The sequence below is a fragment of the Glossina fuscipes genome, unplaced genomic scaffold (assembly GCF_014805625.2).
Source record: "Glossina fuscipes isolate IAEA_lab_2018 unplaced genomic scaffold, Yale_Gfus_2 0, whole genome shotgun sequence".
NCBI classification, from domain to species: Eukaryota; Metazoa; Arthropoda; class Insecta; order Diptera; family Glossinidae; genus Glossina; species Glossina fuscipes.
In genome coordinates this window covers 20399250-20426775 of record NW_023998414.1, presented here as the reverse complement: position 1 = coordinate 20426775, position 27526 = coordinate 20399250, and the positions used below count along the sequence as shown (strand labels likewise).

The 27526-nt window shown below is 32.8% G+C and overlaps 3 protein-coding genes across 6 annotated transcripts in view; 1 reads left to right on the top strand and 2 right to left on the bottom strand.

Moving 5' to 3' along the window:
* Positions 1-363: 363 nt before the first annotated feature.
* Positions 364-17482, bottom strand: LOC119636452 (rab11 family-interacting protein 5). Of its 4 annotated transcripts, XR_005247142.1 has the most exons (7): positions 17342-17482; positions 4180-4324; positions 2301-4111; positions 1700-1848; positions 1461-1621; positions 1000-1162; positions 364-687 (listed from the first exon to the last, which is right to left on the bottom strand). XR_005247142.1 is itself a non-coding variant. In XM_038031804.1 (6 exons), the coding sequence occupies exons 1-6, from the start codon at positions 17370-17372 to the stop codon at positions 681-683; spliced, it is 2304 nt and encodes a 767-aa protein (XP_037887732.1). In that variant the 5' UTR covers positions 17373-17482; the 3' UTR covers positions 608-680. The 4 variants fall into 4 exon arrangements, 3 of the variants coding, with proteins under 3 accessions (XP_037887732.1, XP_037887724.1, XP_037887740.1); XM_038031804.1 differs by lacking the exon at positions 1000-1162 and having other exon boundaries at positions 608-687; XM_038031796.1 differs by lacking the exon at positions 364-687 and having other exon boundaries at positions 1134-1225.
* Positions 17483-20522: 3040 nt separating this feature from the next.
* LOC119641411 (UPF0729 protein GD16342) lies at positions 20523-21722 on the top strand. The gene has a single exon (XM_038040058.1). It carries the CDS (start codon positions 20590-20592, stop codon positions 20833-20835), a length of 246 nt encoding a protein of 81 aa, XP_037895986.1. The 5' UTR covers positions 20523-20589; the 3' UTR covers positions 20836-21722.
* Positions 21723-26144: 4422 nt separating this feature from the next.
* Positions 26145-27526, bottom strand: part of LOC119644794 (neurogenic locus Notch protein) — a 68669-nt gene continuing 67287 nt past the window's right edge. The window contains exon 9 of the mRNA XM_038044531.1: positions 26145-27464. Coding sequence (XP_037900459.1) covers positions 27124-27464 — 341 coding nt within the window. The 3' untranslated portion in view covers positions 26145-27123. The remainder of the gene's footprint in view (positions 27465-27526) is intronic.

Here is a 27526-nt window from a genome sequence, read left to right as displayed (position 1 = left end):
TTAAACATTTTTAAATTTCTTGTATACATAGTTTAAACTATATTTTTTTAATAAAAGGAAAAATTTTGCACTTATTTTCGAAATCTCTTAAATAGTGTGGGTATTCTTTATATCAAGTGTGTACTATTTGTGTGTCCATGAATGTATTTAATCGCAATTTAAATTCGTATTTAAATATTATCATTTTTATTTAATTATTAATATACGTATTTATCCAATTGTTAAATAAAAATATCCAAAGATTATTTCTTAAATAATGTTCACAATAATAGGCATATTTAATATATTTTTCTTTTTTTTTTGGATGGAGTCGTACATAATTAATTATTCTGTTCATTTATTTTTCATTCTTTTGTTTTACATTAAATTTTAATAAAAATACCAACGTTTTCTTAAATTTTTATATAATAATTAGTAAAAATTATTTTACGCAATTTTTTTATGCAGTTAGAGTTTACTATAACAACAGATTTTATATATATATATATATATATATATATATATATAACATTTAGAAAAGCACTTTTCGAATTTGCACTTGAAGGCATTATGGTGATTTTTTTGTGTGGTTTTATCGTTTTTGTCATTTTCAATACTTTTCTTTTTCTTTTTGTTTGTTTGTTTGTTTGTTTGTTTTAGTAGTATCATATATAATCAACTTCGGTGCAGCAACAACATTATCAACCGCTAAAAAATACAAAAATTAAAATATTATATGTACGAGATCGTTTATATCATGTGTAGCTGCTTATAAAGCACATTAACATAATCATTTTACTGAGTTTTATATGAATATTGAATTAGAAACAATATATATGTGTACTGTACTGTACTGTACTGTACTGTACTGTACTGTACTGTGTGTATATTGTATCGTATTGTGTATGTCGTGTCGTATTATGATCACAGTAAACAACGTTGAGAGCAAAATAAAACAAAAATTATATTAAAAAGAATGAAAAAAAAAAAAAAGAAAAGAAATCAAAGAAAATTTCTTACTTGGTGCTTTGGAAAAGTTTCTTCTTTAAAAAAAAACATCAGGAGCGGCAACAAAGAAACAAATTTCATATCATGCAAGCGTTTGATGGCGTTATGTGTAGTTAAAGGGTGCGCCGCAAAGCATGCTTACAAAAAATCGTTCATATTGATGTAATTTTTGAAACTAAAGAAAATTTCGTATTAATCAATTTCCGAATCATTCATTCGTTGTTAATGTGTGAAAACACTAAAAGGAATACGAATAATAGTAATAATAGCCTTAGAGAGGGATGGTTATATAAGAGAATAATTGCTTTCGAAATATGTTAATGAGTGCGAAAAAGAGTGAGAAGAGAGTTAACAGAATTTAAACATTAAAACATTTCGCATTGGGAGTAATTGTGAATTGATTGGTATGATGAATGCGTTTATGAAAAGGAAACAAAATTGAGCAAATTCTGCTAAAAAAATTGATAATTTACCTTTTTGCCGATGTAGTGCGCGAATATGGATTTTGCAATAGCTTCGGATGAGTTTCCATAACACGCAAAAGCAAATTATCTAAATAGTCCTCCAGCTCTTTAACACGTTGACGCTGCAGTAAAGCTTCATTTTCCATACCATTGGCGATAAGCATGAGTTCCTTAATAATAAGAACGAAACGCAAATTTCTATATGCATATAATTTGTATATGCATTTTATTAAGTAAGTAACCCTTACCTCTCGCGATTTTCCTTCATACTTTTTCGCTAAAGCTGCTGATATTTCCGCTCGCCGTTCAGCTTGTGTAATAGACTTTTCATGACCGATAATGATACGTTCCCCTGTTTGTGGACTGGGAGTGGTCGATGGTGAACTATTTTGCTTTTCTATAATGTATTAAAAATAAATCGTTTTAATATGATTTTCTTTTTAAAAGCAAAGCGACGAACATGCATATGAGTGTTTAATGAGAGTGGTTGGTGGTCGGTGTGTTCGTGCTGTAAATACAAATGCGTTTTCATAAGAAGACTAATGATATAGGTATCTCAAGCTCATACGTACACAAACATATGTAAAAAATAAATGTAAATAACACTAATACACAGGTAATTCTTATTGGAATGAAAACGAATAATATAAGAAAGCATAATAAAATGAAAATAAAATAAGCTTTCAAAAATTTGGATCGACAACATCATCAGTGGGAATTAAGGATTGGCATTAAAAGGATTTTCTTCTACACTTTGTTTCAACCACACAAACACACACCACAATAACATTAAACTGCTCCAGCTGATACTTGTTCGCAATTCTTTTAACGTCTTCCTCACGCTCTCACCTCGTTTTATATAATTGAGATTGTTATTAAATTGATGATTATTTTCATTATTGTTTAATGTTCTGGATTTAGCGAGACGTACGTTTCGATATTCATTCGTTACTGTTGAACTTTCGTTTGTCTCTTTTGGAATTTGTTTATTCTTCTGTTCAGTGCTATTAGCTTCAGCTGTTTGTTCATCTTTCTCTTCAACCACCACTAAACGTTTGGCAAAATTTAAAATTCGCTGATCTTCCTCACGCCGCTTAGCCTCACGACGCTTCTCCTCTTCTAGTAAACGCTGTTTCTCAACTTTAATTTCCTCTTCTTTTTCTTTTTCCTTCTCTTCTAATTTTTCCTTTTCAATCGTTTTTTCATCTTTTATCTCTTCTCCCGTTCGCGAAACGATCAACTCAACTTTCGATTCGAGGACTTCTGTTTTACTTTCTTCGCCAATCGGTGTGCGCATTCTGGGTTTAGGTTGGGGTACATTGTTCCAACTTTTAGTTTCATTTTGCAAAAAGTTATTGGTTTCTGCTTCTAAATCAAAAATTTTCGCGCTATGACGTTGTTCGAATTTAGCGAATGTTGCATTAAATTTATCAAATTCTTCTCTTTCGTTTTCGGGTGATATCAAAGAAAGCTTTTGAGGTTGAATTTCGTTGCTCAGATTTAGCTCATTGGGTCGTTCATCCTTTAAATTATGCTTCTTTGCAGTTTGCAAGACTACGTCCGGTTGCTGTGGTTGCTTCCGTTGTTCGATCTCCTCCTCCTCTTCTTTTTCGCTAATACTAGGAGAGTTAATTTCTGGTTCCTTCGCTGTTATCTCTGCAATCCTTTCATTATTATGCTTCTTAGTTAATTCTTCGTTTTCTATTGCTGTTAAAAATTTCGTCTCATCTAACTTCTGTTTCTCCTCTTTTAGAGTTTCGTCATCTTGCTCTTCGTTAGCCGTTGGCAATGGTACACAAGCTGGTTCCCAGGATCGCCTCTTTAATGACTCCGAACCGCCTATATCCAAATGACGTCCATATAATTTTGCTTCCCATTCATCTACTGGTGGCGGCTTCACCGCGTCGGCAATTTCATTGTGAGGTGTTATGCGTGGAGGTTTGGAAGGCGGCGGCAAAGTGCGCGTTCTTATACTAAAATCGTTTTCAATTTGCTCCAATTCAGGATCCACACTGAGATTGTCAGATCCATCGTTTCTAAGATAGTCCTTACCTCCCGTAAAGCCTTTGCCCGCTGAACCCATAGGTGGAGAATGTTTTGCCACGCCGTCGCGCATATTCAAAGAGCTTACCGAGCTCTTCTGCGACAAATTATCAAATTGGAAATCATCTTCATCTTCACTATCTATGACCTTGACACGATTTGGCGAACCAATGCTGGCAAATGAACCGCTATAAGACATATCATCGCTGTCTTTATTCTTTTTCTTGCCATTCAAATGCATTTTTGAACCCAAGGACTTTGCAAATTTTTTGATGCCTTTACGTTTTTCTAAAGTACCAATAGATAAAAGGCTACCGCCGACCGACGAGGCTAATTGGCCAATGGAAGACTTGTGTTTCTCCTTTTTACTAAGATCGGTCAGAGAACCCGATTTGACAGTAAACGATATCAAAACATCCAACTCACCGCGCTCTTTGTTCTTCTTCTCTTTACCCGGTTTACTTTCGAGCTTGAACCATTTCGCTCGTGGCCGATCGTAAACATCCATTTCATTCAAAGGCAAAGTAACTTGGCCAAGAAATTCATCTAAGCCCAAATTGTTATGATGCAGACATGTCAACACTAGTTCGGCTCGATTGCCTTGATCGGGAATTTTTCTAAAATTTATATGATTAACATGGAAAGACTATCATTAAGGAGTACATGCACAAATATACAAACTTACAATTCGCATTCTTCATTCCAAGTGACATTTGACTCCGCCTTGTCTTTAATTGAAGTCTGATAACGTTCTTTCCCCAGGCCGATGGTAACAAAGCAATTATTGGTGTTAGCTTTACCTTTTGTTAGTAAGCCCCTGGCCCCGCGTACTAGAAATAAAAACAATACAAAAATCCGCCCAAAATTCATATGAATGTTTAATTAAAATTGCAAAACAGTAGAAAAATTTTATTTAACTGTGGCCGGTTGTTTTATACCCACCCCCTTCATCTTAAAACAAAAAAAAAAAAAAACGATATAAATGATGTTTCGAGTTTCGAATATTAGATGGCCATGGTCGATTATGTTTTTTTTTTTTGTCACCCATAGAAAGTGGGTGGAAATTTTTATGATTATTTCTGTGGCGTTTTATGAGTACACAGGCAAAGAAAATCGGCCAAAAGTGTTTTCAGTTTATATTTTATACCGCAGACGTATCCGTATTTGAATATCAATCTACCAACATAAACTTCCAATGTTTCACAGACGAATAGACAAACAGATCAGTTCACAATTACGCTCATCTTAACGAACTAACTGCGTTAATAAGAGCCGGCTTCTGTTTCTATTAAAACCCTAAAGATTTTTTTTTTTCTTCTTATCATCGTTTTTGTTATGTTTATAATTTTTCACTCCCACCGAGCCAAAGTTTGCGATCATCTTTTCGGGTTTCCCATATGGCCATCATGATCGCACGGCAACTAATTAAGCTCACGAAATTCCTCTATAACCAAGCGAAGAAACTTTACCGCATTTTTGGGCCTGCCGCTTTTTCATATCCAATCAATAATTTTGCGAATCTTGACATCAACGATTGCCTTTTTAAGGTACCGAGCTTATAGACCTTTAACGCAAAGACCGTCAAAGGCATTCTCGATAGGGCTTTTGAAATTTTCTCCTGAATGTTGCAAGTGTTTTGACAAAGTTAATATACCTCCAACCTTCGTTATTGGATATAAAAAGTAGATCACATACAATCGCAGCAACAATTAAAATTAAGATATATGCAAAAAAAATAAAAAATTTTAAGATCATAGATCATTAGCTCACATGATCAACTAGAGAAGCGAGATTGTTGAAGAGAAAAATGAAGAAAGACGGAACAACAAAAACACTGCTCTTGAATTTTTAAAACAATAGAAATCGCAGTAATGGAAAGTGAGTATAAAAAACAATGCCAAACAATAAGTTACAATAAGTAATAATACAAAGAAAGACAAATAATACATCGAAAGTTGGTCTTGAATAAAAACCTCAACGTACATATGAATAATAATCATTTATTGCCGACATGAGATATAATAAGATATACAAAAACAATATTTTTTATTTTTTTTTTAAATAAGCCTTTATTTTAATTAACTAATAGGTGGAAACGAATTTTTTCCCAAAGTAGCTTTTATAAGACCATAAATAAAAGCTTGGGATTTACAATGTGCAAGAAATACAATTTTTGTGCACGGGCTTGTGTGTGGCTTGCAAATATTCAACGTTCGACTACAAGCCGATGATCTTAACTTTTATGACTTCAGAAATGGTTGCTTTAGAACGACAAGACAAACTTTGATTCACCTCAATGCTAAATGACCTTCTCCTCGCTGAGAGAATTTTTACCAATATCAACAACAACAACATAACTATGTACTGCTATCCCCCAACAAGTGAGGATGGTTCTCCGTAATTGGGCTAAACGGTCACAAAATAATCTCATTGCTTTGATAAAGGGACGTTGTTCACAAGCATCCCGCACAATTAAGTTCTGTGTATCTGGATTGTTCTGGATTGTCGACTTGAGAAGTAGTACTCAAGCGGCCATTTGATTGCATTCGAATAATATCAAGTTCTTGGCGATTGGGTTAGTTTTTTTAGAAATGCTTCCTCCCTTCTTTGTTCTTTCTTCAATTCCTACGGAACTTGTTATCCGTCTACGAAATTCTTCAGATTTTCATTTTTAATCAAGGCACTCTTCTATGCGTTGGTTTTTCTACGACTCGGACAAAAGAGGATTTCTTTTTTAAAAGATGGCTGATTTTATCACTGGATCTGCTGTATTCATCGGATCGGAAAGTATTCATTAAAAAGTTTCGAAAATTGAAGCATTTTTTGATTGGAAAGCGAGTAAAAGTTCAAAATAAATTTCTATAGTACTTGCCCATTTTATTTAAAAAAAAAAAAAAAAATTCGCCTGAGTGCCCGAGTAGGTAAGAGTCTCGACTAGCAAGTCAATGGCCATGGGTTCAAATCTCAAGTGCGGTAGAGTTTTTAACAAAAGTCGAAAGCCTTAGAATGCTAGTGCTTTAAGATTTTGGTCTTAGAATTTATTCTCTGGCTAAATTTATTATAATAATAATAATTTAAAAAAAAAAAAATTATTTAAAAGATATTTGCATAAAATCTAACCATAAGGTTTTTCCACTATCCGGGGACTAACGTACTGATGTATGAGATTTCCGACATACATCTACTGCACTATATATTATGATTTTGGCAAAAATATGGCAACACTGATTAACACTTCTATTCTTGCAACGCTATTCCGGAGAAATATATTTAATATGCCGATTAGAAATTTCACATGAGATTTTATTTTTAATATAATGTTTTGCAACCAACTACGTTAAATGGTAGCGAGAATAGAAGGCAAATGGTATGGCTTCAGACACACACACACACACCCACACCCATAGTAAATTGGCCAGTACTCGGCACAAAAGCAATATACAGCACCTGTTTGTATCTTACGAATAGTTTGCCTGGTCTCTCTCTCTCTCTCTCTCTCTAATGATAATTTTCATTCTGTTTTCATTCTCATTCTTTCTCATCTTTATACTGCATAGCGAAATGCTGAGAACTATTTACTGTCACAATGCCAGCTAACATTTGTTATTCTCCCCCCCCGCCCCTAATTTTGGCTAACCGATTTCCGCTTGTCAATTGACAAATCATGCAACTTAATCTGATCATGTTTGATGTCATTTGATAGGTTTTTAACGGACGACTGTTTAGTTTTCAACTGAGTATTGTTCACCTTTGATTCAAAATTTGTGAAACTCCAATGAGAAATTTTCCAATTTTACTTTCATATCTCCCGATTTTGAATTAACAGTGACTGAATTACAATCACCGATGACCTAGCACATCATGCGACAAATCATCTATCCGATACATATATATGACATCATTGTTGACAGACGCCTTATGTCTTCTGAATAGCATCAGTCAGTCCTCAAACGGTGAGCGTCAAAATTTCATGAGTTTCATGACCATTCGTTTACAAGTGACACTACTTTTGTAATTTTCAAAACAATCAAAATGTCTGAATCGGGTTCGCGATCTGAACCTGAATCTGAAATATGTCGATCAAATGTTGCTTTTTGTTCAAAGTCAGCATTTGGTTTGGAAAGTGTTATGACGGGTTGTTGGCTGTCGAAAAGAAAAGTTTGTGATTGCTTTGCTAATTTTAGACATAGTCATATAAAAGCTGAATGCTCTGGCACCCCGAAATTGATGCAAAATCCTTTTGGAAGACTGAAAAGTGGAGTTGCGTGAAATGGCTGGCAAGGTGAGGACATCAAAAGGGAGTGCATATTCTGTTTTCCATGAACATTTAGCCAAAAGAAAGCTCTGTTCGAACTGTACGCCACATTTGGTCACGTTCACCAATATCGGGTCGATAGGGCACTGTTTCACTCTTTCGTATTATTTCGGATGAAATGTAAAGAATATTTTTGATGCGATATGTGACACTGGATAATATATGAATTCACATTACAACATTCCAGAGTCAAATCGGCAGTCAAGCGAGTAACTAGCAATCGACGAAAGTGTTGCAAAGTGAGCAAAAAAGTAGTTAAAAGTGGAGGACACGTATTGTTTGAAAATTGGTATTATGCCGAAGTTATGTGAGTCTGTTAACAGTGTTGACGTATATGTGTTAGACCGGGGACTTATTGAGCGATGCGATAATTTTAAGAAATATGCATTTTTTCTACGCCATAAACATTTCAAAATACCTATCGATTAAACGTCATTGAGAACGGATTTTCCAATTCTTTTGACGATGGGTATAGCATATATATGTTTGTAAATTGAAATATTTATTTATTTACATAAACATAAGCTGCACGACTTTTAGTTTAAAAATTTTTCAAAATTTTTTTAATTAACAATTATAATAGAGACCCGATCAAGTAAATGAAAAATAAAAATATTATTAACTCTGTGATTAAGGCATTCATTCATTCATAGAAAGCAATGAGATATATGTATATATGTATGCAGTCATAATATCACAAATAATAATATTTTAAGCTTGTGTGCAGCAAAAAGCAAATGAAATAAAACATGAAATTGTTTGCATGATGACAAGTGAAAAACATCTGTGCATCAAATCCATATTAAAAAACATGCAATAGTAACCCCAAAGGAAAAGAAAGGAAAGGAAAGAAAAAAAAAAAAAGAAAAGAAAACAAAGTAATTTCAAATTCCTAGCTCGCGTCATGAAACCTTTTGCTGAAAACTTCCACAGCCGAAGACAGAGAAACAGTTAAATGGTATGCAAGCGAACAGCAATAGGATTGAAATTATTAAAATTTTTTATTAAATAAATCATTTCTTTGTGTCTTCTTCTTTAAAGTGCTGACTAAATATATCCATTTCAATATGAATGGAGTTAATTATTAAAATTTATTTACGTAAATCCGCATATATACATTACTTTTAACGAATCGTTTCGTTCGCATTAATTTTAACTTTAAAGCTGACGTGACCATGCAATAATGGACAACAAAAAAAAAAGAAAAAAAAAAAACTTTCAAATTCCATACAAGCAAATAGCAGAAAAATTATTCAAAAGTTGCAATGAAAAGCAATCAACTCTTAAAAAAAAAAAAAAAAATACATACACATGTACATTTACGCGCTAGCAGATGGAAGACTATGTATGCATATGTTTACATACATACAAGTGTGCCCCCTAAAACGTGCGAATACTCGTGCACTACACAACACATTTACGCTATTGTTGTCAACGGTATCTCAACTTCAAGTGTCTCTGACATATTAATCGCTTGTAATTTTAATTTAGATAGGGTCGTTGCCATGATGGATAGGATATATTAATTTTGCTCTTCCATAAGAGATGTCTATAGGCATGCGCATCAGGAACGATCGTGCAAAGCACTTACGACATATTCTTCATAATTCAGTTTAATGCAAGTCGTCATCGCAAAAAAATTAAAATGAAAGAATGAAAATTTTCCGAAGACAGCTTGATCCACTTCCAACACGCATAATAGAATTTTAATGAAAAGTTCCCTGAGAATCAAACCAACAGATTCGAAAATATATCTGCCAGAGAGAGAGAGAGAGAGAGAGAGAGAGCAACTTTTATGCGGCTCTTTTTCGGTATCGAAAGGTATCGGGTCATCCACTTCGTGGCTTCGAAAGCAAACAGTTTTGATTGAGATTTAAAATGAGTTCTTTTTTACTGCACAGCAGTTTACATCTTGCCATTGTATTATGGAATACAATGCGAAAACGATGAATTACTTTGAAACGTTGCATTTGCGCGACCTTTCAATGACCTTATTCAACAAGCTTGCTCGTGTTATTGGCGAATTGGCGAATTCCAAACTTCAAATTTTTACAAAAAATCAGAAGTTGATCAGTTGTACGATATCATTTTCAAATGAAAATAGCGAGACCCAGCATTTCGAATCAAAGCAAAGTCATTTTATTACAAACTAAGACAAAAGGAAAAACATTTATGACCTTGAAGATAACGTATTTTATTTACATGGTCTGAAGAGATTTTCATGCATATATCTTTGCGGCAAACCGAAGGGTATGTAACACATAGCCGCTTTACTTCCTTTATTTGACATACGTCTACACATTTTTATAACCGTCATCGACAACAAGCTTGTAGACGATTTGAGATTCCAAGCCTTGTTTACGCTACAACATTCCCTGCGGAAATTCCTAAAAGTGTACTGAGTTACAGCAAGGAATTTGACCTCATGTTTCCATTCGACTCAGGACACTAAAGCTCTACGTTTGCTACAACAAACAAAAATTTAGTTAAGTCTTGAGTTTTGCTTCAAGTTTTGTAACGAGTGAGAGATAATTATATTCGGTCATAACCGAATCTTTTATATCCATCACCGTTATCCTAAAGAAGACAAGAAAAAGTGAAAGAAATAAAATTTCATGGAGTGGGCTGCTGATTGTTTTGTTTTTTATTCTATTCTCCAAAGGGGGCATGTGAACGCCGTAGACGTGTCTATGGAAAAGTTTAACTCACTTCCAAATTCTTTTACGAATTTGTAATCGATATCTTCATTTTCACTTAAGGGAAATATTTACCGCAGATACTATACACAATTGGACCGACGGACAGACGAACAGGCAGACATGCTTAGGTGCATTTAAAATTTGAAACTGGCCAAGAACTTATATAGTCTCGGAGGTTTTTGAAGCGCGTCATTTTATTTATTAACTTTCGTCCATTACTTGATTATTCCTTTGATTTTCCCTTCACTCGTTAAGATAATCAATGATTTGATGCGTAACGCTCTCTAGCGTCTTGATCATTTACAGTTTAACTGATTTCATTTTTTCTAATGCAGAACAGTTCACTGGACCTCCTCAACGTACCTCATCAAATTTATTTTAACCATGACATATACTTATATGTGTTTTTAAGCATTTGATACAAGTTTTTGAATCAATTTTTTATTGATCACAATTATTTAGCAGAGATTATTATACAATACTTGCATAGGTAAACATGCACATAAAATACTACCGACTGACTGCTTCTTTTGTTTGGTTTGTAAACCGAAATATAGCAATAACAGCAACGAGGACTACGTTCACAGAGAAATTAAAACAAGAAAAAAAAAAAAAAAAAAAACAGCTTTGGACGATACAACAAGCGATTTTTGTAACAAAGCATAACGAAATATGTATATGTTGTATATATACATATATATAGAGTTCAATTCTTTCGATTTTTTTTTTTGCATAGATGGATGAAAAATAATACTACTTTAAATTGCTAATATCCACTTGAGTTACAGCTGGATTTCGGCCTTTGACGCCGGCTCACATTGTACGCCGCTGTTTAAGAAGATTGCAGTACGTGGAAAGCCATACTTGATAATGCAATTTATCAGAATATATATATATATATATATATATATATATATATTTTTGGTTTTTTTTTTTTTTTTTTTGGTCTATAAAAATGAAGAAAAACATTTTTGTTAATTGGATTTCTACCAACTGTGGGAACTAAATATATATATATATAAAATGTGCACATGCTCACAAAGTAGAACACATTTTTTCGTCAAAGTAATTCGATTTTGCTGTGTACGCGTCTGTTTTCAGATTTGAGGAGCGACTTGACAGGTTAAATATTTGCTTTTAAACAACCAAGAAATCACATTCCACTTAGAAAGCACTTTAGTACGAGTGTGATGGAAAACTAAATTTATTCTCCCTTCAGGGACTTTTTAAAACGTATTGCAGCAAAGGTGGCACACAATTTAATGCTTCTTCGTAAAAGAATTAAAAGTTAATCACTTTTCGTGAGAGGAGACTTTCGTTCTTTTTTTTCCAAGACCCATGGAACCCATGAAACCCATGTTTGCAACTTCTGTGCGATTTAGATAATCCCTATCGTAGTACACTTCTAAACTGATTTAGCCATATGCGTCTGCCAATCCATCCATTAATCCTCCGGTTAACTGTTCCCTAGATCACCAAATTTGCTATAATGAGAACCTAACGTTTCAAATATACGTCAACCTCGCATTTGACAAAAATTGGTAAAAATTTTTTCATACCAAATTTCAATGTATGGTATAAATTACGAGCATCACACTCCGCAGTCCGGAGTAAAATGCTTTCGACCTCAATAATACAAAGGACTGTAAAAAATTTCGAACCTTCACAATAATTGATTACTAAGTAAAGAAGTCTGGAAGACGTTAGATTTCCGTCGCCATGAAAATAATTACACCGATAAACACAAAGGGCGTTTAAATCCATCTAGGGCTCCTCTATTTAATGGGCTTACTTGATGGTCAATTGCGGATATTACAACCGCAACGATAGGCCTAGCTTAACCCCGTATTCCTTCAATATTCGATATAAAAAAGAAAAAAAAAAAAAACGAAATGTGGAACAGAACAGAGCCTTAAATATTAAAACTCCAAAATCTTGCACTTTCTCTAGGTGCAATTTTTTCTCTTTTCAAAAGTTAAGTTGATAAAGAAAGTTTTTGGGAAAAATGAGAAAAACACAAAGGCAGCAAATCGTTACAAAATAATGTCGTTGTATTTACGCTTTGCCATGACTTGTTAACGAAAACCTTCAACACCTCAATAATATTGTAATTAATAGGAGGCTATGAGGTGTGCTCTTAAGTAAATAAGACGGATTCTAAATGAAAACAAAGACTTTAGAACACATCCGGTCAGATTCTACACAGGAGGGTCCACTCTTCCATCCGTCCATCATTCATACTTCCGAATAAGTGAAAACTGCATGCACTAAATTAAGTGAATAGGGCACGTAGTTGACAGTTAAAATGCAATTTTTACTTCAAATATCAATCACATAAGGTCGATCAACGAAATTGAAAGCCCTACTCGCTTTGAAAGATTGAACAGATTTAATTCCATTTCAATTAATGTAATAATAATGGAATTTTTGGCTGATCTCTGATACCCTTATCCCTATACCCTATATACTATGGTCATCATTTAAATCGTTTCGCGCCATGCTTAGAGCGCGTATGGTACTCGCCTATTCTGCCACACCAGTGTAAACACTTTGTCACTACAGACTTATTTCATGAAATGAATTATCTCTCGATAAAATTTTCTTCAAATGTAAAAGATTTGCTGTTTTGTGTGATAATCATTTTTGCACCGATACAACAAACACACACACACACTATTATCATTTGCAACGTATATAATATGAATATAATTCAGCATCGATTTGATTTATGATTCTTGTAGTCTTTCATTTCATTTATGATTCTTGTAAATTTCGAACATATTTCAGCAACAGGACGGATTTTACAAACGTGGCAGATGCAACGATTTCTTCATATGCCAATCACTGTTATTGAAATAAATTTATTGTACGCTAGCGAGGATTCAATTTCCGCGTAAAAGGATATATTTTTTGTAGACTTTATTGGTTTAGATACATAAATGGTTTTCTGGCGTTGTATGCGATCACTAATTAATAAGAAAAAACCATATATTTTGTTCTTGTAATTTTTGTGTTATTATAACAAACATATTATCACAGAGCAAGAGATGCAACGAAATCTTTGATATGAATTTCCTCACAGCAGAAGTTTGTTATGTTACGAGAAGCACAAAGAAAAAAAATGCCTTATGACTTTTGACGTGTCTGTGAGCATGTTTGTTACATTCTGGGTTAATTTATTAATGTACCATTTGATCTTAAAGTAAGCTAAACATACGCAAAGTTTGTTAACTATAAACAAATTTTGTTGTATTGACAAACGAGCCAAAATAATGCGCTTTTGTTTGTCGAGGAAACAGTCAAGTAGAAGGACGGTCGTCTTTCATTTGTTTACTATAAAGAAATTTATTCGAATTGAAAAATAGCTTGCAAAGAAATTGAACTCTTTTGTAGTATCAAACAACATTTTGTTCCCTTTACCCTGTTTGGGATCATCTTTATATGAATATATTTATAAACTTCTGACCTAAAATAATTATGCTACGCTAAAGCTGTTTGATTTTTACATGCAGTATGGAGATTGCATCGGATTCGCCAAGAGTTGCACTATTATATTCTGATTATTGTTATGAAGTATGCAGAGACACTACAATGTATCTGACTAAAGACTTGCTGACTTACTATCTAAAATAAAGATAAATGTTTCACAGAGACTAGTTAATATAAATAATATGCATTTAATAAAATGCATTAACAATGACACTATCCGAAGGTTTAGGGAGTCAACATAATGACAACTATAATCTTACTGACTTTGGCTGCTGTCATCAAGTCGAACGTAAACTCGACAGGATGTAGAAGAACACAGGGCATAACATGAGCCCGTCCGGTAAGAAAGTTTCAGTCGCCCGTCTATCCCCAGGTGCGTATTTCTTCAGTGTAACGGTCTGTGTGGGGTATTTTTTTGGATAAGGGAATAGTAGAACCATCCGCCATTACTGCTGAACCAACAAGCCTTGCAATGACACATCCCTTTATCCGCTACAACCTCCGACTGTCTGACCTTTTGACCATATTAATATAATAATGCATTATTCCTTTACACGAATGACTTTGCACAAATGATTAAAAGCATTACTTGCTTTTACGGGAAAGATTACTAAGCACTTAATCGCTATGTAATTTAATACTCTATCTGTCCTTGTTCGCGATTAGCTGAACCGTACCTTCTAACTGATCGTTGAGAGTTCATTTCGATTGGTGCTTTCCACGTTAGGCAGAGACGATCCGGTCCTCGGTTGGGCGGGTGGGGAAAGTTGATTGTTTATTTTTGGAAATCAATCGAAATCTCTAGTGTCCCTAAAAGTATTAAACCAATAATAATAATAATCTAACATCAAAAACTGCACTGTGTATGATTTCATGAAAATGAAAAAAGATAATGAAAAGAAGAGAAGAAGGTCTCACAACGTACTAAATAATAAAATGAAATTTTTGCTGCTTGAAAACCCATCGTAAAAATGACAATTATGACGAACGACGTTGTTAAAACTTTTATTAAAAAATGTCCAATTAAATCAATTTAAAACACAACTGAGACAAATGCATATTCTAACAGGATCGTTTGCATGCACAGTAAAATGTCGCAGCTTAGTGAATAACTATGATTAAATCTTGCGTAAGACAAATTTTAAACGGTCTTTGAGATACTAAGTTCAAAGACAATCAATAGCATGACTTAATGGAGGGAATTCCAGCTCAAACTGTCAACGAAGTTTCAAACACGTTAGCAGTTAATGAAGCAACTGCTTCTAACTGTTGATATGCGATGAGGAAGATCCAAACGGAGAGAATATGGCTATCACACGAATTGACTGAAGATGCCATTCCGAAGCGTTTCAACGTCGCGGTTTGTTTGCGTTATGGAACCAAGTGCGAAAAGTCATAGATTAGTCTAGGATCGACAAGGTATAACGAATTGCGAGAACCGAATTAAGTTCTTATGTAAATATCTACCGACGTCAATTGAATAAATTGAACGATATATTGTTGGGAAAGAGACCAACAATAGCGGTTAACAGATGCAAAGTCATCCTCTTGCATGGCAACGCTCAGTCACATATTGCAAAAGTTGTCAAGTACATACTGTTGCAATTCGAATAGGATATCCTGCCGCATCTAGCGTGCTCACCCAACGTAGTAGCTTCTGATTGCCACTTGTTCAAATCTGTGCAGCATAGCTTGGCTGACCTCTGGATTCTGGCAAACCAATGTCGTTCTTTCGACATGGTATGCCAGCATGTTGCCAGCAAGATGGAAAAAAGTTATAGAAAATGATGCAAAATATTTTTATTAATATATATCGTACCAATTTTTCTCAACAAAGGACTTTTTCAAGTGAAAAAGTAATCAAATACATGCAGGCGATATGTATATAATTATACATATAATTGCTTTAGCAGGTGTCAATGCGCTCTATTTTTGAACATAGAGAACGATATTCTTGGTAGAAAAACATATTTTAGTGAAGGCTCTAAAAAAAAAAATAATGGTTCATTAGATATTGCGAGCAATATGTGAGACATCAAAATCAGTCTCAATCTTACTTCTTCTCTTCCAATCTTCAGCTCATTCTCTCTCTCCCTCATCCAAGTTTTTTTTTTTTATTTTTCTTTTTAACCCAGAAGATTCACCAAATTGGTGATTATTTGATTGTTGAGAAAAAAGAAACATTTTTTTTTTTTTACATAAAACTAGTTAAGAGTAACCTGTTATTGACGTAGCGTACAGGTAGAAATTGCAATTGTATAACGCAACAGCGAAAACATGTGTTTATTATCATTCCTCAAGTCTTGGCATCAATGCTTAGTACGTAGCCGGTCAATCGACCCACTAATCACTATTATGGGCATAAAAATCTAATAAAACGACAAACCAGACAAGAGTATAAGAACTATATAAAAGCATATAATATACTAACAAGTGCAGCATACCACAAAGAAGTAAACATTAAACGTAATTCGTTATTTATGTATTTACATTCCGATCCACCTGGAAACATTACGTTTGGCGTAATTCGTTGTTATTGTTATTGTTATTACTGAAGTTGTTGTTTGCTTTTTTTGGGTTAAGCATAATATAGATGATGGCTTCAATTGCTTTGATTGTGTAGGTAGGTATATATATATGCTAATTGTTCATGTATGTGCTTAATAGAGAATGCAGTACATAAAGTATTAATAATAAATAAAATAGGAAAAATGATTCAGTTTGGTTTCGGCACACAAAACAGAGACAACAAAAAACAACAAAACGATGCAAAGAAAGCCCTTCCCTGTCTTTCCAGTTAGTTATCTGTTATAATCAACATTGTCATAGCTACTATTAAACAAATATTAGGCCTTCAAAAAGTTCACTTTTTTTCGATATAAACTTTTGTTGCGCGTACATAAATATCATAAGCAACTTGGGTGCGGTTTACCTTTTGAGGGCCATTTGACTATTAATTTTTCAAACGTTTAAATATAATTGCAAAAAAATGTTTGCACATTTTTTTAAAATAAAAATACATCCCTAAAGAGTAAGAAGAAAATTTTTCAAAACGCCCTCTTTAGTTTTTTGACACTATCATAATTTACTGGCATACATTGTATTGATCGATTTAATCACTTAACAATAGCAGAAAAGCACATAATTTAATCAACAACCACAAAACAAAAACTCTCGTTAAGGTGGAGTCTATATGCATTATGCGTTCATTAATCATCTTTAGAAATTTGAATTGAATAGTATTGTAAAAAAAAAAATGCATAAAGTAGACATTGGAAATATCTGCTATTGAAATATTCTCTGACATTATGGCTACTCCATTCCTGTTACATACATATACGTACTTGTCACTTTAATATGTGTTGGACTCCACATTGTTGTTCTCTCTGCAGATCTCCGTCAATTTTTCGCTTTTATCTTACAATTATTCTTGTACGATTTGATAGATTCAATACTTTTTTTTTTGGCTTGAATATTATTATCGTTGATCTAAAAAATTTGGGGAAAATTCGTCTTTACGGAGCACACAAAATAAATCTGTTTTCGCTACTTCGGCAACGTTAGTTGAAATCCATCAATCATACCTTTAGCCATCATTTCGATTCTATCTTCACCTTTGATTTTATCACATTAGTATTTTACAAAACCCACACACAGATAAGAGAAAAAATGAAATTGTTGGAAACGCAAAATAAAAAAAAATAAAAAAAATACGGTTCACAACATTCACCAAACAAGACCGAATCCGATGAGAACGAGAAAGAAAATAAGAAATTTTTGCTTTGCTGATGTCTTTACTTTACATACTTAGTGAGACCTGTTTTGACTTTTCTGAGAGCAAAATTTACTTTTAATTTAACAATAAGAAAATATTGCCAAGCTTTGAAATTTACATTCATGTCTAGTTATTAGGGTTACCTCGGTATAGACACAGTATTTAGTAGAACGCAATTAATGCATAGAGATTGGTCTGATGTTGCTCTTTTCCCACTATATGCAAAAACACGGAATTTAAAATCTGAACCAAGCAGAATGAATATGCATAGGGTTTGCACTCGTTACTTTCACTAGTTAATTATATACACTAGCGGTCAATAACGCAACCTTTACAAATGAGCGCATTATTAGAATCCATAATTTGACAAGATGGTATTCGAGATATCAAGAATTTAACTAATTTATAATTACGTACAATTTCATTGAACATAAACTTCAGCTAATAGCGTTACTAAAACTTCTGAAGTATAACTTATAGTTATATAATAAAGAGCTAAGGCTTAATTACTTAAGAAGATTTCAACTTTAAGTTTAAACTATATCAAACGAGGAAGAGACAAACGATAATGATAATAATAGCAATTATATATAAAATTGAATACACACTAACGCGCGTACAATATAGCGAACAAAAATTCATGGCAATATTTATGTGAATGTAGGGAACTACCAAACCAATATCATTTGTTTTTTATCATATTGTAAGAATGAGAAAAATATTCGAACGTGGCGATAATTTGTATAAGAAAGTGAAAAGAGTAGAGTCATGATGGCCTCGTTGAGGAACACCTGATGCAAAGAGAATGTTGCGAAGAAAACAATTAGAAAGCCCATTTTGGCAACGACCAAACTAAAGAAAAAAACGGAAAAACTAACATCTACACTTGTTTCACTTAGTACGATGTAGTATTTTATTGAGTAAATTTGATCGAAAATTCCATGTATTGTATTAGCATTCCAGATCCAACAACAGTATTTTATTTAAAATCATAGAAAATCATAGAAAATCTAAGTTGTTGGATGAACTTCTCACTTATAATTGTTTAATTACTTAGTCGATTTTTTATTTATTTTCTTTTATTTTTATTGTAGCCATAATAATTGAAAAATTTGGAGAATTGGAGAAACGTGCTTTTGTATCTACATAAGAAGTATACAGGAAAGTAATTTTTACTCTCAGAAATAGAATTTTATTTCCAAGCAAAGCCAAAAATAAAAGTAAACGTTCAAACTAAACATTTTTTTAACTTAAAATTTTTCTTTTTTTAAAATAATTTTATATATGCATTTTACGCAACTTTTAATAATTAACCATTAAGGTATAAATAATGCCAAACTTTCAATAACGTAAACGAATCAAGTTGGCAATTATATTTTCCTTCATTTTTTATATACTTTTATATATTTCTTTAATTTGTAAAAAATGCTCTCTTTGTATCGTTGATACATATTCCCTTATTGCAATAGAAGTGCTTAGTAATTCACGTGAAGGGTAAGTCAGAAGTCGTGTGGTATTCTTTCTTAAAATGTTCAGGTAAGAGTAAAACGGGGTAGTAAAAACCCTGTAACGAGCAACATTCCATTCGCATTAAGAACATGAAAGTACATTAAGAGTTGGGACCTACGCTTTTTTGCAACTCTGCATATTCTTTAAAAAATGATGTAGCTGACAACAGCGTTCCTATGTACATTATCGATAAATCATTTCAAATAACGTAGAGATTGTTACCAATAAATGAATTAGTTAATACGATTTATAGGAACTAACACAAGGTTTTCTAGTTTATTATTTAGTTTTGCCACCATTATTATGATTGTGCGTATCCGTTTTGTTGGAAAGCGAATCAATTTTAACATATTGTTAAAAATTAATGTTAAGAATATGAATGGCGTAGTTGATTAGCAAGCTTGTTAAAAAGTTTACCATCTTTCCTGATATGCTTAAAAACTCCCTTACGTGAAAACGCATTGTTTTCATTGCTTTCAACTTAAATTTTTAATCTTGGCAATGCTGGCTATGCCTAAGAAAAAATTAGCTTATTTTTGAAGTTTAATATATCTGGAAATTTCTATACAGAAATCTTGGTTAAGCTTAAACTTCAAACCATAGTAAATGATACGGATTTTACGTGGTTAACGACTGATCAACTCAAGAAGACTGCAAACTGTGCCTTTCATTCCGAAGTTAAATAAATTCAATATGCGTGCATCCTTCAATCGTATTCATTTAAGCAGGCTTATGATAATGAAATACGACAAATATTCATAATTAGTACGTAGTATGCGTAGCTAATAGTATTAGTAGTATTTATATATATATGAAGTTCAAATTTTTTTGGGCTATGTAATACTTGCAACACTTATACGAATACCAATACGAATTATAATTTATGTACATAAGTTGTCAATGAGAGCCGATACTTTTAACCAGAGATGTAATCAGTTATAATAAAAATTATTTCAAACAGCTATTTTTACGTTCATAACTAATACGTACTAGGTGCGGTCCATAATCACAAACGCAAATATATATTTATACAAATATATATATACACATATTTTTTACGCTATGTAATATTTTTCGCAATTTATACAAATATCAAAACGAATTATCGTTTATGTACATGAGTCGTCAATGAAAACCGATAAGTTTTAACCAGAGGTGTAATCAGTTATAATAAAAACTATTTCAAACAGCTGTTTTGCATATCACAAAAAACAATTTTCTTTGGGAGAAGTGGAATTTGGTTTTTTTTTACTTTTTAAAGAATTATCGTAGAAATTTTTATTTCTTTAGCTTTCTCTTCGTATCAACATGGTTTGTGTGCCTTGTTTTATTATACCAGTACTGTTGTACATATGGCATAGATTCTTTCAACCCATTTTGTTACGATACTGGAATCCATGGGAAAAGAAAGATGCCGATGGTAACATAATAAAGGCAGCGCCGGAATTTCCATTTCAATGCAAGGGCGGAATTTGTGCTTATTCGGGTGCTAAAAAACCACAAACAGAACAAGTTGCAAATTCTAAAAAATCCAAGGAAGAAGGAAGCATGTAACTGCATTCTGCCGCAGTGAACAAAGAAATATAGTCGAGGGTTATTGAAAATAACACTTTCCATTTAGTATACAATATCGCACAGCGGTTATAAATTAAGCATTTTGGAATTCTTATGTGAGTTTAAGGGGCGACTATGGATCGATGAGAACGGTGATTTAGATGTACACAATAATAATTTTAACAAATTTTTAAACGTAGTAAATTGTTTTAATTTTACGTAAAATTAATTTAAAATTAATTTCAATGTTAGAATCATCACTATTTACGTGCGTGCGTATTATACACACGCAATTATATATATACTTATATGTATATAAACTGAAAGCTTAATACAGATGCATTCATGAAATTCTTTTAATCTATGTCCTAAGATATTGATACCAATATTCAAATTAAAAGGTTGTCACTATATTATTTGATTCGCATAGAGGTATTACGACAGTTTCGAAATACAATAATAAAATGAATAAGTCGAAATCTAACAATTGGAAAGCAAGATCTTGGAAATGATTTCGATTTTCGTTGCAAAAGAAAGTAGGATTTTCGCAAATTTTATTAAGGAAAGAATCGTAATACCGTCTAAAATTATTCATGGTAAGATAATTCTCTTTACAATTTCGAATTGCAAAGCATTTCCTATTGTTGTTATCTTCACAGCATGGATAAAAGATGAGGATATATTAATATTGGGGTTCGCTTTAGAACTTCAAAGAATGCAATCTATGAACATGCTTGAGATATCGAGAGCTAATTGTATTCGCATATTATGTAAGTGAGTAGAGTTCCTGAAAATGAACGGAAATAATGTTTCACGAATATGACGCAGATCATGTTTATAAATTGTCTAATATACTGGAAGGATTTTCAAAAAAAATACAAAATTAAAAAAAAAAAAGTTGACTTGTGTTTGTATTTAAGGAGAAATAAACCTTTTTCTGGGAAAAGGCGTTGCTCTGATCGGTTGATTGAAATTGAACAGTGACGGACGTATGCACTGCAGAGCAATCGAACACATAGAAATATGCATCGAAAAATGGTCGCATATTGCATTTGTTCATACATGGGGGCGTAGTGTTGACTTATTTGCTTATATTTATATAATAATTAATGTGTCGAGCTTGACAATATACAAGCTAAATGAGTCGCTATTAGGTAGATAAAGTGAAACGAGGTTAAGGATTTATGTGATATTTTTGCCAGTAAGCTGCTAATTATAGTTTACATATATAAATTTGAAGTTTCGTCAGAATGTCCTATAATGCAGATGTTCTACATTTTAAGGTACTGACGATGGTCCAATACTGCGGAATATAGTCAGCTGGCATATATTTACCAAGTTTTTGTAAAGAGTTTCCTTAGTTTTATGTCCGAAGCGTCTTGACATCTAACTTTGTTCTTTTGCGAACATCTTGAAAGAGAGCAGACTTCAAAGTACAAAATTCATAACCTTCCTTTATCAAAAGGAAGCGACAACGGGGAACGAATAGAATAGAGCTGAATAGAAGGTCGCTGTGGCCGCTTTGTGGTGTTGAATTATGATAAAGTTGTCAACGAAATGGGGTCTCGATCATTTTATGTAATCCAATTACTGAAAACCATCGCCAATGTTGGAAAACTCTATGTAAATGTTCCGCGTTATTAACATATATTTTATTGTGAACTGTAAGTGAATCGATATAAGAAAATGACGTGATCATGATCCTAATAGATTATTCGGAAGAGAAGTTTACCAAAGTAAAGATATTAGTTGACTGGGAAGAGCAAAGAAATTTATGTATATACCCTTTGGGCGCATGATGCGCTTCGGATTAGACACAATGAGGAGGTCATATATTCACATTACCTTACTTAAAGGTCGTGTACATAACAGCAAATGCGTAAAGTTCCTAGTCTTTTATTTAAAATTATGCTGATTGTGAGACTAGAATCATTACCTTAGCTAAACTAGATGTAAAATTTATATTTGGCTTTTACATTATCTTTTGCCAGTAGATCCAAACGTAAAGATTGTTTAATTCACTTTAATTTAGTTTATTAATTAATAACAATGATTATTAATGACAACATAATTATAAAATAATTACTGTTGTAAATAATATAAAATCTCTTGCGGCACTAGTTATGAGTAATGGTAATATATAGATAATAACTATGTTATACAGTATTGGATGCAGGTATTGGATTGGAGATATTGGTACAGACTACTAATTATAAATTGTAGAAAGCCTAAATGGACACTATAGAACCCCTTCACCCCGCTAATAATCGCTTTAATACGAAGTGGTAACGAGTTCCACAAGTTTACAGCTGATAAATACTTACTTGGGATAAAGTGAGATTTAGCAAACAAGATTTTCTCATTAGGTTGTTAGAATCAGACTTCAGCACTCAAGTGAGAGTTGAGCTTAAACCCAAGCTAGCAGGTTACACTAACAATCTCAGTCTCTTCTTCAAACTTCTAAACAGATGACAAGGAATTGGAGTCACAGCCGACCGGCAAAATAGTGATGGCTGCAGTTTTGCTAGTATTCACCATTAGATTGTTAGAATCAGACCAGAAAGTAAAGCTATCCGAATCTTCATCGATACGTTGGATCAAATCATCCAACATTCCGCGTGAGCATGAGAGATGGATTTGTGTATCATCAACAAATAAATAAATGCGACAGTTGTGGCAACTTGCAACCAAACCGTGAATAAAGTTTTTAAATAAGATAGGTCCCAGAATGAACCTATGCGGCATACCAGAAGTGTTCACCTTCAATTCAGAGAAAAAATTACAATCAACCATGCCGATTCGCCAAATAAGACCTGATCGGATTAATCGCAATCGAACTGAACCCAAAGTTTGCAACACTAATTTGTAGTCGGCAGTATCAAAAGCTTTCTAACAATCAATTATTACAAGGGCAGTGAACTTATGGCAAATGTCACTTAAAAATGAATCGCTACGTTACAGCTATGCCCCAGTTTGTACCCAGACTGATTAGCGTTAACAAACTCGTCGTGGGCAAGTGCAGCCTAAACTGACCCATTACTAACCATTCGAGGTCTTTCGGTAGAGGAGGAAGAATACTAATTGGTCGAAGTTTTCAGGAAGAATTAACATTTTCCCAACAGGAGTAACTATTGCCACTTTCAAATTCCCGAACGCAGAGGTTATTCTTATATGATCTAGAATATTAATTAAAAAAAAATTAGTTTTAACAAGCAAGAAAATTATATTCGGTCGTGACCGAATGTTTTGTACCCATCACCGTTATCCTAAAAAAGATCAAAAAAGTAAAAGAACTAAATCTTCACGCCCTACAATATGGAGAGGGTGCCGCTGATTTTTTCTATTTTCAAAATAAAAATTTTTGCTACGTATGTGCGTTGTAGGCGTTTCGTTTGAAAAATTTAGGTCTCTTCCAGATTATTTTGCAAATTTGTACCCAATATGTTTATTTTCGATTTGTATATTTCGTTTACCACAGATACTGTACAATCGGGTAGACGAACAGACGGACATGTTTAGGTGCATTTCAAATATGAAGCTGTCGAAGAATTTATATACTTTTTGAGAGTTTTCAGCCTTGTTTCTGTGCGTTGTAAAGGATTTGAAGAAAAAAAAATGAAATGGTGACACTCTACAAAACTGGAAAACCGCGACTAATTTTTTTCCATTTTTTAACACGTACTAGCGAAGGACCAATTTTTTCTTCTTTTAGAAAACAGTGGTTTCCAATATCAACCAGTGTGCAAGAACTTTGAATGTTTCTACCAAGTTCAAAGTTGGTTGGTTCGACGGAGATGCTTCAATCGATTCAGAATTTGATGCTGATCAAGAATATATATACTTTGTGGGGTCTCTGGATGTGCTTTCTGGGCGTTGCAAGCGTTTCGATAAAATTGATGTACCTCTCATCCTTGAGTGTTCGGCATAAATATGCGATATTGATATAGTCATGACTGACAGCATTTGATGCCATGCACCGACTATCATACTTCCTCACTTGTGAAAATCCTAAATTGAAACGTTAGATTGACTAAAATAATCAACTTATTCTTATTGCGTTTCGATGGGCTTTTACAGCCAAAAATCATTTGGTCATGTCTATTGTTCGTCCATCCATTGGAATGGCGATTGCGTACTGAAACTTACAAACAAACTTTATTCCGCAATCCCGTTAAATTAAATTCTAAAGTAAGTGAAGCCATTTCGCACAATTATCGAAAAATCGTATGTACATAAGGACGGAATTTTTCATTTTCCTAATTATCTACAAAGTGCGCATACCAAGTCGTGAAGAATGTGGTTCGAAATATACATAATTGTCTATCAAATGAAAGGATCTTCGCTTAAAGGCAGGAATTGCAAATTATACACAGAAAGTCGATGATGCCTTAATTTTTTGAAAAATAGGAAATCCTTTTTAAAGAGAAAAAATTGCTTCGTCGATATAATCTTCCAGTGGAATAAAGAACTCCGGAACAGTTTTTTTTTTTTTTTTTTTTTTTATAAACAATAATTATAAATTGAATTTATTTCCAGTACATGATATACTGTTCACACACGTAGAAAAATAAATGTAAGCAAAAAAGTAAAGCATAAGAAAAGAAAATTAAATGAAATATTTTTATATAGAGACAAATTTGACACAAAACTAACCTTACGGATTATTCTGGGTAATTTTTACTGAATTCTTTATCCTTTTTTTTATATGTATGTTGCATATATGTATATAAATAATGTATAATGTATCTTGTTTTTTTTTTTTTTTTTTTTTTTTTTTTTTTTTTTTTTTTTTTTTTCCTTCAACTAAAAACTAATTAATTTAAATAGAAAATTTAGCACTTAGATATGTTTAAAAAATATTGTTTATGTAATTATTTTTTTTTTTTTTTAGCTTACATGAATCAACTGGTTTGCTTTACTAGACAAAAAAGCAATGAAAACAAAAATTTATTAAAGTAAGATAAAATCTGAAGAAGGGAAAGAAAATAAAAATCAAATTAAAAGAAAAGAAAATGCAATTTTACAATGGTTATGATTTAAAAAAAAAAAAATTAAAAAAAATAAAAAAAAATACAAAATACAAAATAAACGAAAGGAGATTACCTATTTTGGGCACTGCTTATTTGAGGAAATACAACAACTTAACAATATGTGAGATACTTTTTACACAAGAGAAAAAAACTTATAAGAATATCGTAATAATAATAAATGTCCGCGTTTGCTTTTATTATTCAGTTTATTGATCGTACATAGCTTTCTAGCAAACATTTAGAAACTATATGATCGATCCTTTTTTTTTCTTTGTTTTCTTTTTTTTTTTCACTTACGGTATGAGTTGGAAGCAATAGATTTCTTTTCCTTTTTATTAACTAATTTCAAAACTTATTTATACTATTCATTACTCGTATCATAGCTAGTCTTACGTACTAATTTACAAACAAGGGGAAAAAGGAAAATATATATCTATAAGTAAGCTAAACTATTAAAAATTTGAAAAATTTGTCTTCTACAGTTTGTTTTTGCTTTTAAAATTGATGCCCAAGAATTTGTGAACAAGAAGACCGCAAATCCGGTAGAGATGTGGGACCGAGTAAGATGTCAATCAATTCTGTTGTGTTATTAACATCGTTATAATAAAAACAATTCAAATTAGTAAAGTTAAAGCTAAACTTACAAAAAGAAAAACTTAAATTAGTTATTATGTCCTTTTCTCTCCTTTCTAATGGGAATTAAAGGACGTGCTTGAGATTGCTTTTAAAATTTCAATTATTCATTAATTTTGTTTGGGTGTTTGCTAATGTAAAATAGAGAGATTCTTGATGAGTTTCATAATTTAGCTGATGTAATTGTTTTTTTAAGTCGTCTACGTATTAAAATAAAATAATATATAATAATAAAATAAGTTTTTGTTTTTAAAATAAATTACAATTTAATCAGTTTCGATTTTTACATAATATGCCACCAAATTAATTTTGTTCTGTGAAATTATTACCAGAGCTGGAGCTTAATCTTTATGGCTGTTGTTTTGAATTTGGAGGGCGAGTACTTTTTGAAACAGACTATTGATTACATTATATATTAAAGATTAAAAGTCGTTACATCTTATAGTTTACAGTTATTAAGTATTACATATTTTCTACAGAGTTATTAGTAAGTCTCTTTGCATGCAGTTTTATTCATTCGAATGCACTCGGCTTCTACATCGTTAATGTTATGGGAGAGCTCCTTAGCTTACTCTCTCTACTTCTCTCGTTCTTTCGTTGAGCTGACTCCCTTTTACCTTCATTGTCAAATGTAAATCGCCTCAGAGCCTTTATTGGCCTGATGACCGCCTGAAATGTATAAATTATTGGCGCCGGGTGACTGTACACCCTCCGACCAATCGGAGCGAGGTGAAGAGCTGGACCAATGACCAGGCGATTCGGGCGATGGTGTGGGAAAATTATCTAGTGTTTGGACCATATGTTGCGGTGTATGACTGCCCGAATGTTGACTGGGCGGGGTCAGGTACTGATAAAAGGCCTGATTTTGTTGAGATGACGGCGACAACATATTGGCTGCAGATGGTGAACTAGCCGACATTGAACTCTGTATTGAAGGCGGATTCATTTGCCCGGAATGAAATGAGTCTACGTAGCAAAAGAAAAAAGCAAGTAAATAATTATATCAATCAATGAGTAAAACGTTAATT

Bases quoted from the DNA above. Each gene is read 5' to 3' on its own strand.
- LOC119636452 (XM_038031796.1), bottom strand. From the start codon at position 17,372: ATGTGGAGTCCAACACATATTAAAGTGACAA. The intron at 4,325-17,341 runs GTACGTATATGT...TTTTATTTCTAG, and splicing joins AACACATATTAAAGTGACAA to TACGCGGGGCCAGGGGCTTA. The intron at 4,112-4,179 runs GTAAGTTTGTAT...TATAAATTTTAG, and splicing joins TGGAATGAAGAATGCGAATT to AAAAATTCCCGATCAAGGCA.
- LOC119641411 (XM_038040058.1), top strand. From the start codon at position 20,590: ATGGTTTGTGTGCCTTGTTTTATTATACCAGTACTGTTGTACATATGG.